The sequence below is a fragment of the Lynx canadensis genome, chromosome C1 (genome assembly GCF_007474595.2).
Source record: "Lynx canadensis isolate LIC74 chromosome C1, mLynCan4.pri.v2, whole genome shotgun sequence".
NCBI lineage: Eukaryota > Metazoa > Chordata > Mammalia > Carnivora > Felidae > Lynx > Lynx canadensis.
The window spans coordinates 11,934,136-11,946,936 of NC_044310.1; the positions used below are offsets into that span (position 1 = coordinate 11,934,136).

The 12,801-nt window shown below is 49.9% G+C and overlaps 1 protein-coding gene across 1 annotated transcript in view; it reads right to left on the bottom strand.

The window, feature by feature from the left end:
• Positions 1 to 9,989: 9,989 nt before the first annotated feature.
• The window catches only part of PADI2 (peptidyl arginine deiminase 2), a 42,831-nt gene continuing 40,019 nt past the window's right edge, over positions 9,990 to 12,801 (bottom strand). The window contains 2 exon segments of the mRNA XM_030328292.1: positions 9,990 to 11,891; positions 12,537 to 12,665. Of these exon segments, the coding sequence (XP_030184152.1) occupies positions 11,658 to 11,891; positions 12,537 to 12,665 (363 nt within the window). The 3' untranslated portion in view covers positions 9,990 to 11,657.

The window sequence follows — 12,801 nt, forward strand, 5'->3', positions numbered from 1 at the left end:
ATAAATGTGTTTACATAAACAGTCTGCTTCGTCCTCATAACAACCTTTCCAGTTGGAATAACTCCTCCCCCTCCCCCCCCCCGCCCCATTTTACAGACTTTCTTAGTCTTTGGGTAATGAGAAAGGTGAGCAATCTGGGGTGAGAATCTTGCTTCAGGAGTGCTTTCTTTCCCAAGGGCCGGAAATCCACTCGAGAGTTAAAAATTAAACCCCAAGAGCATTGTGTTGTATCCACTGTCATTTGTACAATCAACTCTATTTCTAGTGTCTTGTGATTTAGGGCAACCTGCACTGATTCCCCTCCCCCACCCCCAACCAGAGGGCCAAGGATTTAAGAGAGATTTATTTTATTTTATATACATATATATATATTTATTAAATATGAAATTTATTGTCAAATCGGTTTCATACAACACCCAGTGCTCATCCCAACAGGTGCCCTCCTCAATACCCATCACCCACCCTCCCCGCCCTCCCACCCCCTAAAAGAGATTTATCAGGTAAGATTTAGGGGAGAAATATCAGATAATTTTATTGCCTGGGAGAGTTATCTGTCTCCAAGAAAAACCCACCTCACCCCAATTCATCTCTGTGGTGGGACTTAGGATCCGTGCCATCCAAAATTTGGGATTTCATGCGCCTTCGACCAGTGGGCTGTCACTCTCTTCCGTCTCTCTGGCTGACCCCCTCCCTCCCTTTGTCCAGCTGTCTCCTGAGCATCTGTCTGGGTGTCCCAGTGGCCTCTGAAACTCAACCTGTCCCCAATCATACATACCACCTGAGGCGCTCACATCTCTCTTTTCGGCACCATCTACCCAGTCTCTAAGCCAGAAACCTAGTGTGCACCTGACTCTTCCCCCTGCCACATCCAGTCAACCACCAACCCCCAGCATGGCCTCCAAGGTCTCCAGGTCAGCTGCCACCTCGAGAGGTGCACAGCTGCTCCTGTGTACCAGGCCCTCTGCAGGGCACTCTGGGGACGTTTTCTCTGTCTAATCATTACAGCAACCCCACGAGGTAGGGATTTGTGTCCTTCATTTCAAGTTGAGGCAGCTGAGCCTCAGAGAGGGTCAACGCCTCACCTAAGTCACACAGCCGGGAGGTCAGGTCAGTATCCTCTGTTAGAGAGACGGCTGGGCTCTGGGCCCACCACCCAAGGAACACAGTGGTTCGCGGGCTCTTGGGAACGTAGTGGCAGCTACTGTGTCTGGTCCACCTGCAGAGGGGGCCCCTGCCTCACGGAACTGCCCAAGGCTCCCTAATAGCCCTTTTCAACCTGCCCTTAGAAAGGGCTTATCTAGCCCCTCTTCCCTCCAAACCCCACCATATAATTAGACTTCTCAAAATATTCTCTCCGAGTGGGATGGGGACAATCATATGCTACAGACTTCTCCAATTTCATGAGCAGCCTCTGTGGAACTCCCGGAGCAAAAGTCACGAGCCACTCCCAGTCCAGATGGGGCTGCGTTTCGCACAGCTGAAGTCAGCTCAGCTGCTGGGACTTAGCGAGTGGCCCAGGGCCTTCTGGGGACTGTCACGTTGCTGGGCCCTATAGCATCACACCACAGCACACGCCACACATGCACACACACAAAGAGCTCACCCACCCTGCTTAACCTCTGTCCCCCTCCTGTCTGCCTGCCCCATCACCAGCGTAGTCTCCAATTAGCAGTTAATTTGGTCCTCGGGGCGTGTGTGGGTGTGTGCTTTGTAAACGCAGTACATGATGCAACTCCCTTTCCAGCCGAATCTGAAGTTTGAGCACTTCTTTCTATCAGAGACAGAGCCGTGTAAATGAAATGCAAAAAAAGGAATCAGTGGTAAATATTCATTGGTAGTGACTATTTATTGGCTTACTGCAAACAGCTCAAGTCAGAGGGATGAAGAAACTTAAAAGCAATTTTGACCTTCTAGAGAGCAAGGAGGGGGAGTGTTTAAGTCTGCTGGCCTTTGGGGGTTCAAATCCTGTTTTATCAGTCATTTGCTGTGTGACATCGAGCAAGTTACTTAGTGTCTCGGTGCATTACTTTCCTATGGCGTAAAATGGGGGGAAAGAATCATGGTCGCCTCATGGGCAGGAGTAAATGAATCAGTATCTGGAAGGAAGTGTAAGTCTTTTTTTTTTTTTTTTTTTTTTAATTTTTTTTTTAACATTTATTTATTTTTGAGACAGAGAGAGACAGAGCATGAACGCGGGAGGGTCAGAGAGAGAGGGAGACACAGAATCTGAAACAGGCTCCAGGTTCTGAGCTGCCAGCACAGAGCCTGACGCGGGGCTCGAACTCACGGACCGCGAGATCATGACCTGAGCCAAAGTCGGACGCTTAACCAACTGAGCCACCCAGGTGCCCCGGAAGTGTAAGTCTTAAACTGGCAGTAGGAAGCCCAGCTGGGGGAATAAAAGAGGCCGAAGAGAGCTGTGAATTATTAGAGAGAAGAGATTATGCTAATCAGGATGGGAAGACTGCAGCATAAATAAGATGCCAAGGGTTTCAGGCGGCTTTAAAAAATTATTTAAAAATACACACGTAATTAAATTCTCACTATGTAAAAATTTCAAGCAACATAGGTAACGTGTAAATCCCCTCGTCACGCTACCTTTCCCAGAGGTGATTAGTACTGTCAATTTCAGGGATTGCTTCCCTATCTTTTTCTTTGCATGTATATACATATGTATGTTTCTATAGAAATCCATGGCTTTGCTTGGCGTTCTTTTTTTTTTTTTCTTTTAAATGCCAACATCACATGCTCTGCCTCGGAGCTCTTCCCGCATCAGTGTCCAAAATCTATTTCGTCTCCACGCTGCCAACTGTTTAAATGTAGGGATGTGCCACAGTTTGATCATCCCTCAGGTGGTTTCTTAAAAAATGATTTTCCTATTAGCTTTTAATTTTTAATTTTTATTTTTTGAGCGAGAGAGAGAGAGCAAGCAAGTGCACGTGTGTGTGGTTGCATGCTTGAGCAGCCAAGGGGCAGAGGGAGAGAATCTTAGGCCCCATACTCAGCAAGGAGCCCATTGTGGGGCTCCATCTGATGACCATGAGATCATGACCTGAACTGAAATCAAGAGTCAGATGCTTAACCAGCTGAGTCAGCCAGGCGCCCCATCATCGCCATTTCTTAAATGTGTCATACATTTACATCCGGTTGTGTCTCTGCTCAGTTTGCCAGCCGTCCCTTCTCTGACCAGTCTTCCATTCCTACATTCATTCAAGACTCATCTTAGCCTAAATGAACACCAGGGCCACCCTTGGTCTTTCCCCAGCTGGAAATAAGTGTGTGTGTGTGTGTGTGTGTGTGTGTGTGTGTGTGTGTGTGTGTGAGATTCCACAGCTTTTTGTACCTTTTTAAAAAAAAAATTTTAACATTTTTTTATTTATTTTTGAGACAGAGAGAGACAGAGCATGAACAGGGGAGGGGCAGAGAGAGAGGAGACATAGAATCTGAAACAGGCTCCAGGCTCTGAGCTGTCAGCACAGAGCCCGACGCGGGACTCAAACCCATGGACCGTGAGATCGTGAACTGAGCCGAAGTCGGACACCTAACCGACCAAGCCACCCAGGCGCCCCCACAGATTTTTGTACCTTATTCATTCCTCCATTCAGCAAATATTTGTCAGGTGCCTACTCTATCAATCTGCCTCCTTGCTCTCCTGTCTCCCTGACTTGGCAGTCAGTTCCTGGGGAAGGGGGTGAGCTCATGTCTCACGCATAGGGGTTTCCAGGGAGAACAAGTATCCTGGTTTACCCAGCATGGCTCCAGTTTTCATCAGTTATCTGGGTGGAAATATTGGTAGTGCCCCCTTTTCACTCTGGCTTAGATGAAAAGATCACGCGATCACTTGAGTTTTACGCACGATAGACGCTTACCGTAACTGTTCATTGGAAACAAGAACGGATGGTGGATGAATGAATGTAATTTGCCGCTCACGATTTGAGATGCCGCCTTACTCTGGGCTGAAGACTGGAGAGAACGCGCTCCATCATGGAGAGGTCATTTCAACCTGGGCTCTCTTGCCTTTGAGGGGTTTGGTTTACGGAATCCTATAATCCCCAGACAGCTTGCTTATAGGTAGTGGGGCATTCTTGTTGTAAGATTCTAACGGGACATGCTAAGAAGTAACTGGCACAAAGGCAGCATTTAGGAATGAAAGACGATGACCCATTGAAGTGGGGTTAGGAAGCTGTTTCTAAGACGCGGTAGTGCAGAGCAGAGGTTCAGCAGGTGAGCTCTGGGGTTAGATCACCGGGGTGTGAGTCCCGGTTTTGCTACTTGCGGCTGCGGAAACTCGAGCCAAGTCACTTCCTCTCGGAGCCTCAGTTTCTTCATCTCTAAAGTGGGGATGGTAAAATATCAGGCTGAACTATACGAAGTTATCCCTATTTGATCATTTTGGCCTTCAAAACGGCCGGTCATATAGTACCAGCTGGCAGCTGGCATGTAGTTGCTGCATAAGAAAGGGTAGCTGTTTGCACCTCACATCTGGTTGGGCTGATCTTTCTGCTTTCATTGGGTAGCTGAACAGTTGCTTCATTGTTTCATTCAGAACATATTTGCCGGGGCGCCCGGCTGGCTCAGTCAATAGAGCGGTTGACTGTCAATCTCGGGGTCGTAAGTTCGAGCCTCACGCTGGGCATAGAGATTACTCAAAAAAATAAAAATCTTAAAAAAAAAACCACAAAAAAACCGCAAACGTATTTGCTGAGCACTAGGTGCCAGGAACCGCAGGAGGGAAGTAGAACAGTCTTTCAACATTTTCAGCAACGGGGTAGCAGGGAAGGAGGGCTCCAGAATGCAGGTCAGAGACTGCTCTGTAAGACTGCCTGGCCGGGGCGCGCCTGGGTGGCTCAGTCGGTTGAGCGTCCGACCTCGGCTCAGGTCATGATCTCGAGGTTCGTGAGTTCGAGTCCCACATCGGGCTCGCTGCTGTCAGCCTGTCAGCGCAGAGCCCGCTTCGGATCCTCTCTCCCCCTCTCTCCGCTCCTACCCTGTCTGCGCTCTCTCAAAAATAAATATTAAAGTCATCTGGCGGTATGCCCCATGACTGACAAAACGGGCCTTAGCTGACAGAGCATGAAGGGCTGAGGCAGAAACAGGCTTGACCTGAACCTGGCACTTTGCTTCGAGACTGGCAAGAGGAGCCCAGACCTTCGCTTTCTCAAAAGGAGCCTGGGCTGCCCAGAGGTGAAGCACAGGGGAAGAGGCTCATTTCTCACATCAGCCAGGCTCGAGACAAGGCTGTTGAGCTGAGCTTTCTGCCTGGGCATGTCCTTTTTGTGGTTGTCCGGCTGGAGACGAGATTCCACACACTGTCACTTGATGTCATTCGCTATATTTAGTTACCAATAATATCGCCGTTAGGCCCCCTGGACCTGATGCCACTTGGGTCAGGATCCTGGATAAGTTCCACTTTCAGGCAGAATTCATCCCTGGCTGCTCTTTTTTTGGGGGTGGGGTGGGGGTGGAGGAGGGATCCTGCTTCTACACCTTTTGGCCATGCCGAGGTGTGGATTGGATCCCGTCTGGAATGAAGGGTTTGAGCTAATGAGGACCTCAACTCGGCTCACCCGGGACCTGCCGCCCACATCCTAGAGTAACATACAGAAGCAAGTTGTATCCCAGGCAATGGTGAGGGGAAGGAGGCTAGAAGTGAGGGAGTTATATTTTCCCTTTCCACGGGCATGGGGCCAGTGGGGGTTCTCATCTTGACAGGGGGCAGAGGCGACCTGGCCAAAGGCACTCCCCTGGCTGAGAGAGAGGCCAGTTCGGGCAACACAGCAGCAGCCACAGGCAAGAGGACCTTCTGGAGGGACAAGGCTCTGCACACCAGGTCTATGGAGGGCTGACGTCTATTGTATACTTCTCTTTTCGGTGTTGTAATAATAAATTTTTGTTAGCCATTGCAGTCAGACTAGCCGGACTCTGGGGATTTAAGGAATGTGCCTACTCTTATAATTGGGGCTCAGCCTGGCAGAGAAGATTCTAGAACTATGCTTTCAAACCTGGTAGCCACTTGTGGCTATCGAACACCTAAAATACGGCTGGTCTGGGGGCACCTGGGTGGCTCAGTCAGTTGAGCATCTGACTTCAGCTCAGGTTATGATCTTGTGGTTCGTGAGTTTGAGTTCTACACTGGGGTCGCTGCTCTCAGCCTGTCAGCACACAGCCCGCTTTGGATCCTCTGTCACCCTCTTTCTGCCCCTCCCCCGCTTGTGCTCTCCCCAAAGTAAATAAATATTTTAAAAGTATGGCTAGCGTGAATGAAGATATAAGTACAAAATATACATCAGTGTTCAAGGACTTACTATAGAAGAATGTGAAATGATGTGGTTTTGGAGGTGGTCTGGAGTTGACAGCCAAGAAAGAATTCTTGAGATGTCTTTGGTGCAAAAAGGTGTTTTATTTTAATTAAAAAAAATTTTTTTTAATGTTTATTTATTTTTGAGACAGAGAGAGACAGAGCATGAATGGGGGAGGGTCAGAGAGAGAGAGGGAGACACAGAATCCGAAACAGGCCCCAGGCTCTGACCAGTCAGCACAGAGCCCGACGCGGGGCTCGAACTCACGGACCGCGAGATCATGACCTGAGCTGAAGTCGGCTGCTCAACCGACTGAGCCACCCAGGCGCCCCCAAAAAGGTGGTTTTATTAAAGCACGGGGGGACAGGACCCGTGGGCAGAAAGAGCTGTCCGGGGATTGTGAGGAGTGACTGACTGTATACTCCTTGGGAGTTGGGGGAGGTAAAGGCAAGGGGAGGTCTCCAAAAGGACTTTCATAGGCTACAGAGGACTCACAGGGTCCTGGAGGCCTAGCTATTGTCAAGCTAAGGTTGTTTTTCCCTGGAGGAATGGCCTACTCTGCCTGCCTCAAATATTTGTCCATGTGCTGCAGACTATAAGGAAATTTAAATTGCTCTACCATTTCCTTCTTGCCTTTGTTCCCCACATCACTATGGAGGGGAGGGTGATGTTGGGGCTCCAAGAAACTGAGTCTACAGGATTCTGGAGATGAGGCTATTGATAAGATTGCCTTTTTCTTGTAATTTACTAAGACATCTGTAAAGTGATGGAGACTCAGGTCCCACATGACTGTGATCTCTATCAATTAACCATTGGTTTTTCCCTTTCCTTTGTTCTTGGGCAGCCAGGAGTGCCTGAGGAATGTCACACAAGTCCCACCTGGGGAGGACAGGGGGTTTGCCGGGGTCAGCTTGCCTTATGCTCCCTCATCATGAAATATTTCGCTGATATTTAAAAATTTTTTAAATGTTTATTTATTTTTGAGGGAGAGAGAAAGAGACAGAACGTGAGTGGGGAAGGGGCAGAGAGAGAGGGAGACACAGAATCTGAAGCAGGTTCCAGGCTCTGAGCTGTCAGCACAGAGCCCGACATGGGGCTTGAACTCACGAGCTGTGAGATCATGACCTGAGCCGAAGTTGGACACTTAACCGACTGAGCCACCCAGGCACCCCGATATTTTTAAATATTGATTACACGTTGAGATGGTGATAATTTGGATATATTGGGTTAAAGGAAACATACTAACTTCACCTTTTTTTCTTTTACTTTTTAAAACATGGCTACTAGAAACTTTTAAAATTGCATGTGTAGCTTGCATATTTCTATTGGAAAGTGCTGTTCTAGAAGTCTCAGGGTGACTTCCAGCAATCCTGAGGTAGGTGAGTAGCCAAGATATGAAAGTGTCACTAGACTGGATTTAACTCACCAGCATCCTCTGGGGAGTGTCAGAAATGGGTGGGTCAGGAAACCACAGTGAAGATTGCCTTTGCTATGGCTTGGGCCACATTAGTTGGGTATAAAACGGAGGACTGGCCTCAGAGGGCTGGACCCATGGGTTAAGTCTGGGAGTATAACTAGTGACTTTCATTTTGCAGTGGCTCCTTAAAATGGCATCACCAAAATATCAGTCCAGAATTCCAAGGTGGGGCTGAGGGGTAAGACCTCCTGAGGTATACCCCCAAAGAATTGGGAGTGGCTTCTAGGCCCAGCAAGCAACTAGGTGGCTTTGTTTTAGGGCTTCAGAGAGTTTCACGAAGTGTCACGAAGACCGTGTTAGACCATGGCTATGTAGTATGGATTTTTCTACCATGGGTCAAATCACAAATATCTACATGTAACAATTCCATATAAGAATATGATATTATCTACAGCAGTGGATACTGTTGGTGCCCTGCCAGATCGTCTTCTGGTTATGAGCCCATTCCCCAGATCCTGTGACTTTGCTGCTCACTGCAGCTGTGATCCCCTTTAGATGATTGCTCATGGACTACTGGTGTCCCCTTGCCCATTCGGAGAGCCAAAGTCCCCATTGCCAGTGACTGCCTGGTGCAGGTGTACAGAACTCTGCCCCCAGTTGGGACGACTCTGAACTGCCATGTATGTTCCAGAGCTCTTCCTTCAGAGAGCAGGCTGAGGCTACACCTCAGGTCACATTCCTGTTTGGCTTCTTCCCTTTCCTCATCCTGCTTCCTCCACCCCCTTCCTGGTTTCTCTTGGATGGACTTAATAAATAATAAATCATTTGTTCCCAAATGCTCATTTCAGGGTCTGCTTCTGGGGAACACCACCAGAAAAACATAGCCAGACTTTACTATGGGTATTGGTCTTGACCTTGGGTGGTGGCCATGTAATACATATGCATTGAATGTGTAGGGGGTTCTAAACTCTTGAGATTTCCTTGCTGAACCCTGACCTTGAGCCCAGAAGAGCAGGGGCTGAGCCCACCAGGACAGGGCCCATGTGTGGACTGCTTCACTCCAGGCTGTGTCCGTGAAACAACAATGAACATCACACCAACACATGACTTCCCCTCTGATGGTTTATTTTATTGCTATTTATTCAGGCTCTTCCCCAAACATCTTTCAATCTCCGTCATGGCCTCTTGTCCAGAAAGTTGAAACCGTGCCCTGCTTCTTGCCCTCGTCACAACACCCGCCCCCCTTCCCTCTTACACAGAATATTTCAAAATAAAGATCGAAACAGGAACTTAGCTGAATTTTGCAACACAGAAGTGTATCCTAGGCCTACATTTAGAGAAAGTGGGGGGCGGGGAAGAGCAGTGAGTCCATGGGGTGGGGGAGGCGTGCACGCGGAAGGCAGTCACACGGGGTGGGAGGCAAACAAGATAATAGGTATCTGAGTCCTGGGGGCTCCAGAATCATCAGAAATTACCGACTTCCCGATGGGAAGTTTTAGAAAAATCTATAACACACACTGTCTCCACATGGGAGGCGTTCACTTCCCCTTAAGGTAGACTAGAAAAAAATGAAAGAAACCCCAAACCCCACATTAACCGAACACACACACGCAAACACACACACGACAAACTCTAAGTCTCCAGATAAACTCCTTCAAATAGGCACTCTGGGGTTGCAGATATCTGGGGCTTTGGCCCCAAAAGGCAGGGGGGCACGATAGCTTCTGAAAGCTCTGAGGTCTGATCTGTCGGGTGGTACCGGCCCAGCTGGACGGGAAAGGAAGCTGGTTTGAAAAAGAACCTTCTACCTTCATCTAAAATAGTGACTTACAGGAAGTTCTGTGCCCTGTGCATTTCCTGAATGTAGCAGGTTGGCATTGCTAAAGAGCGCATCACTGAGATGGCAAAAGCTGGCCATTTAGATGTGGGCATTGCATCTGGAGACCTGACTGGCTCCACGAAGCAAGGACAAGGTGCAATCTGCTGCTAACCACCGTATCCTCAGAGCCCAGCACTGTGCCGGGCACTTAGTAGGCCTGCAACAAATGCCTGCTGATAGAATGAATGACATAAGCCAAGAAGAAAAATCCTGTTCTCTCAAGAAGACGGATGTATAACCTTTTCATTGGTTATAAATTGGCTCTTTTTAAACTCTCAAAGTGGAATTATACTTTACTTATTCTCCTGACATCAGCTGGCCCTACACTTTTTTTTTTTTTTTTTTAGTTGAAACTGAGTCTTAATTGCTTCTCGGCCTTTTGGCTAAGATCAAGTGAAACTGAGTCTTTTTGGTTGGAGCCAGGGAATTAATCTAGTTGTGTCCAAATTAGTGGTTGCTCAGCAAATGCACTGGTGAACTTCCATGGGACAGACGGTCCGTCTGAGGCCAGCTGCTGGCCCAGAACTGGCTGTTCGGCTGGAGGCCGGGCCAGGTCCTTACACGTTGAGTCTAAGATCTGGGGAGGACAGGTGGGTCCTTCACTGTACCCTGGGGGGCAGGGCTGAGCTTGGCTGGTGGTGAAAAAGTCCTTGTCTAGCTGCCTGGAGGGATGGCGTCAGGAATAGGAAGTAGAGGCAGGAGAGGAGGGAGGTCAGGGGTTGCCCAGAGACTGGAGAGCCAGGCAGCAGAAGGCTATGGTGGAGCCCAGGTGTCTTCACGCAGTGCACTCTTGGGCACAAGGATGCTGGTGTGGGGGGATCAAGCACTTGGGGGAGCCTGTGTCCATCAGAAAGACGAGGTATAAGGAGCATCTTGAAAATGGAGAAGGCTGTTCTGATAAAATCCGCTTCCAGGGAAGGTTCTAAGGTAAACGATTGGACCCTCAGGGAATAGGGAAGCTAGTCAATGGCGTCTACACTGCAGAGAGAAAGCCAAGGGGATCGGAGCGAGGCAGGGAAGGAATGACTAATTGGAGGCAGCCACCTGGACACCCCAAGAGAGCTGAATTTGAAATGATGTCAGCAGTTCAAGGTATGTCTGGTGGGGGGGCCAGGGTCCCTTTCCATAGGATCTAACTTGACCTTCAGGGCATGGCTACCAGAACTGGTGATCCCAGAGCCTCCAGAACCTCCTTCCCTTCTCCCCTCTTTCAATTTTGGACAAGAGACTAAGGACTCTTTGGGGGAATGATTTGGGTACAGGGTTTTGGTTTTCTTTTTTGTTTTTCGTATCAGGGTTATACAGACACTGGCCAAGCGCACGGCTGTTTTCAGGAAGGACAGAGTTGAGGCTCACCAGGGTGGTTTGGGTGGATGCTAGGGCCCTTCTGAGAGATGACAAGGTACAGATATCCCAGATTCCTCACCTCTTGCTGCCAGTGGGACAGAATCCTTGTCAAGTCCCTGCCGGGCAAGGGGAAGCTCTGGGGGGTTCAAGGAGTCTGGAGAAGGAAGGGAGGAGGGAATTGTCAAGGCACCTGTAGTGTAAGCCCTGACAGTTGGGTTTTCTCTTCGGTGGCTCAAGTGCCTGACTTAAGCTTTGATTGCTGAGGTAGCCACTTTAGAGAAGGCTATCTGCAATAGGCATATTGCCAGCCACAGGACTAGATAAAAAGCCAGGCTTCTTCCTCCCCCAGGCTCCTTTGTTTTAGATTTGGTTGGTTTCTATAGCTGACCATCTGGGCCCCTGGATTTCCCTCTTCCTGTGCTTTAAATTCCAGCTCTTATGTTTTAAGCTCACCAATAGGAGCAAGCCCGCAAAACCCTAGGCCCCCACCCTCGACCCCCCCCAAGAAAAGCAGAACCCCAGGCCTGTGTGGTCTCTCTCTCCCTGTGACCTCGCTATGTGGCCCCAAGTGTGCCGTCCCGCAGGTAATAATCCTAAAGTTTCCTGACAGTTACTGCCGAAGGGTATCTTGTGATCGTAAAGAACCACGAGGGCGGGCCCAGCCACGATACGGGTTATGGGTGAGCTGAGACCCGCACACGGCAGCCCCCTGAGATCAGGGTACCATGTGCCACCACTTGAAGGCGAAGGGCTTCCTGCGGACGTTGGTGCCGCAGTGGACTTCGCCCAGAAACTTGTGGTAGGCCGAAATGTCATCCACGAAGGTGCAGCAGAGGCCCAGGGGCTCCAGCAGGGAGCGCACGTGTGTCTCCAGGCAGCATACCTCCTCCACCTGGGGCCCGAACGGCTTAGGGATGCCCAGGTCCTTGTCCAGCACAATCATGTTCACCTGCCACGGGGGTGAGGCACCAGCTCCGTTTAGTGAGCGCCTACTACTTGCCTGGGCCCCGTGCGAAGCTCACTGAACCTTCCCAGCTACCCTACGATGCGAGTGTGGTGATTATCCCCACTTTACAGATGAGGAAACCGAGGCACCGATGGGGCCAAGCAACCTCCTACGTGGCAGAGCTGAAGTGGAAAAACCAGGCAACCTGCCTCTGCACACACGCGTGGGAATATGCACACGCACACGCATGTGGTCAAATGTGTACATATGGGCGCGTGAGTATTTGCGTGTGCATCGATAGGTATCTGTGTGTGTGTTCTAACCTCCCTCCTTCTCATAGAAGACTCTCCTGTATGACGACAAGGATCCCTCCTGTCCATAAAGGTCTTTTTAACTCGGAAAGCCCTTTCTGATCTGTTAAAGGATTTCCGGGACCCCCGTGAGGCAGCTGTAGGATGGGCATTCTCACCCCTACGAGGGAACGCGGCCCCGAGAGGACAGGTGCCTGGGGTGGATGGGCGAGGCCACGCAGCAGCTCATCCAGGGCGGGGACCTGGACTTCCCGACCCACAGACTTAGCCGAGGGGACCTTCTGGCTCTGGCTGCCCCTGGTTGGCCCTGACGAGGTTTGGGGCCCGCGTGCCTCACCATATTTGGGAAGTAGGCTCTGGCCTGGCGTTTCTCATCCATCTTGAACAGAGCGGGCAGATCGATGATGTCCTGCTCTGTCAGCCCCAGCTCCTTCTTGAGGATGTCACGGTTCCAGTCCAGGCAGCGCTGGGGGGGGGGGGGGGGGAGGTAGGCAAGTCTGGGGACACTCCTGCCATCTGTGTCGACCCTGCTCCTGTCTGCAGCATCACACTTAGGGCCCCAGCACTCCAGGGAGACTTCCAGCACCTACCTAGCACCCTGC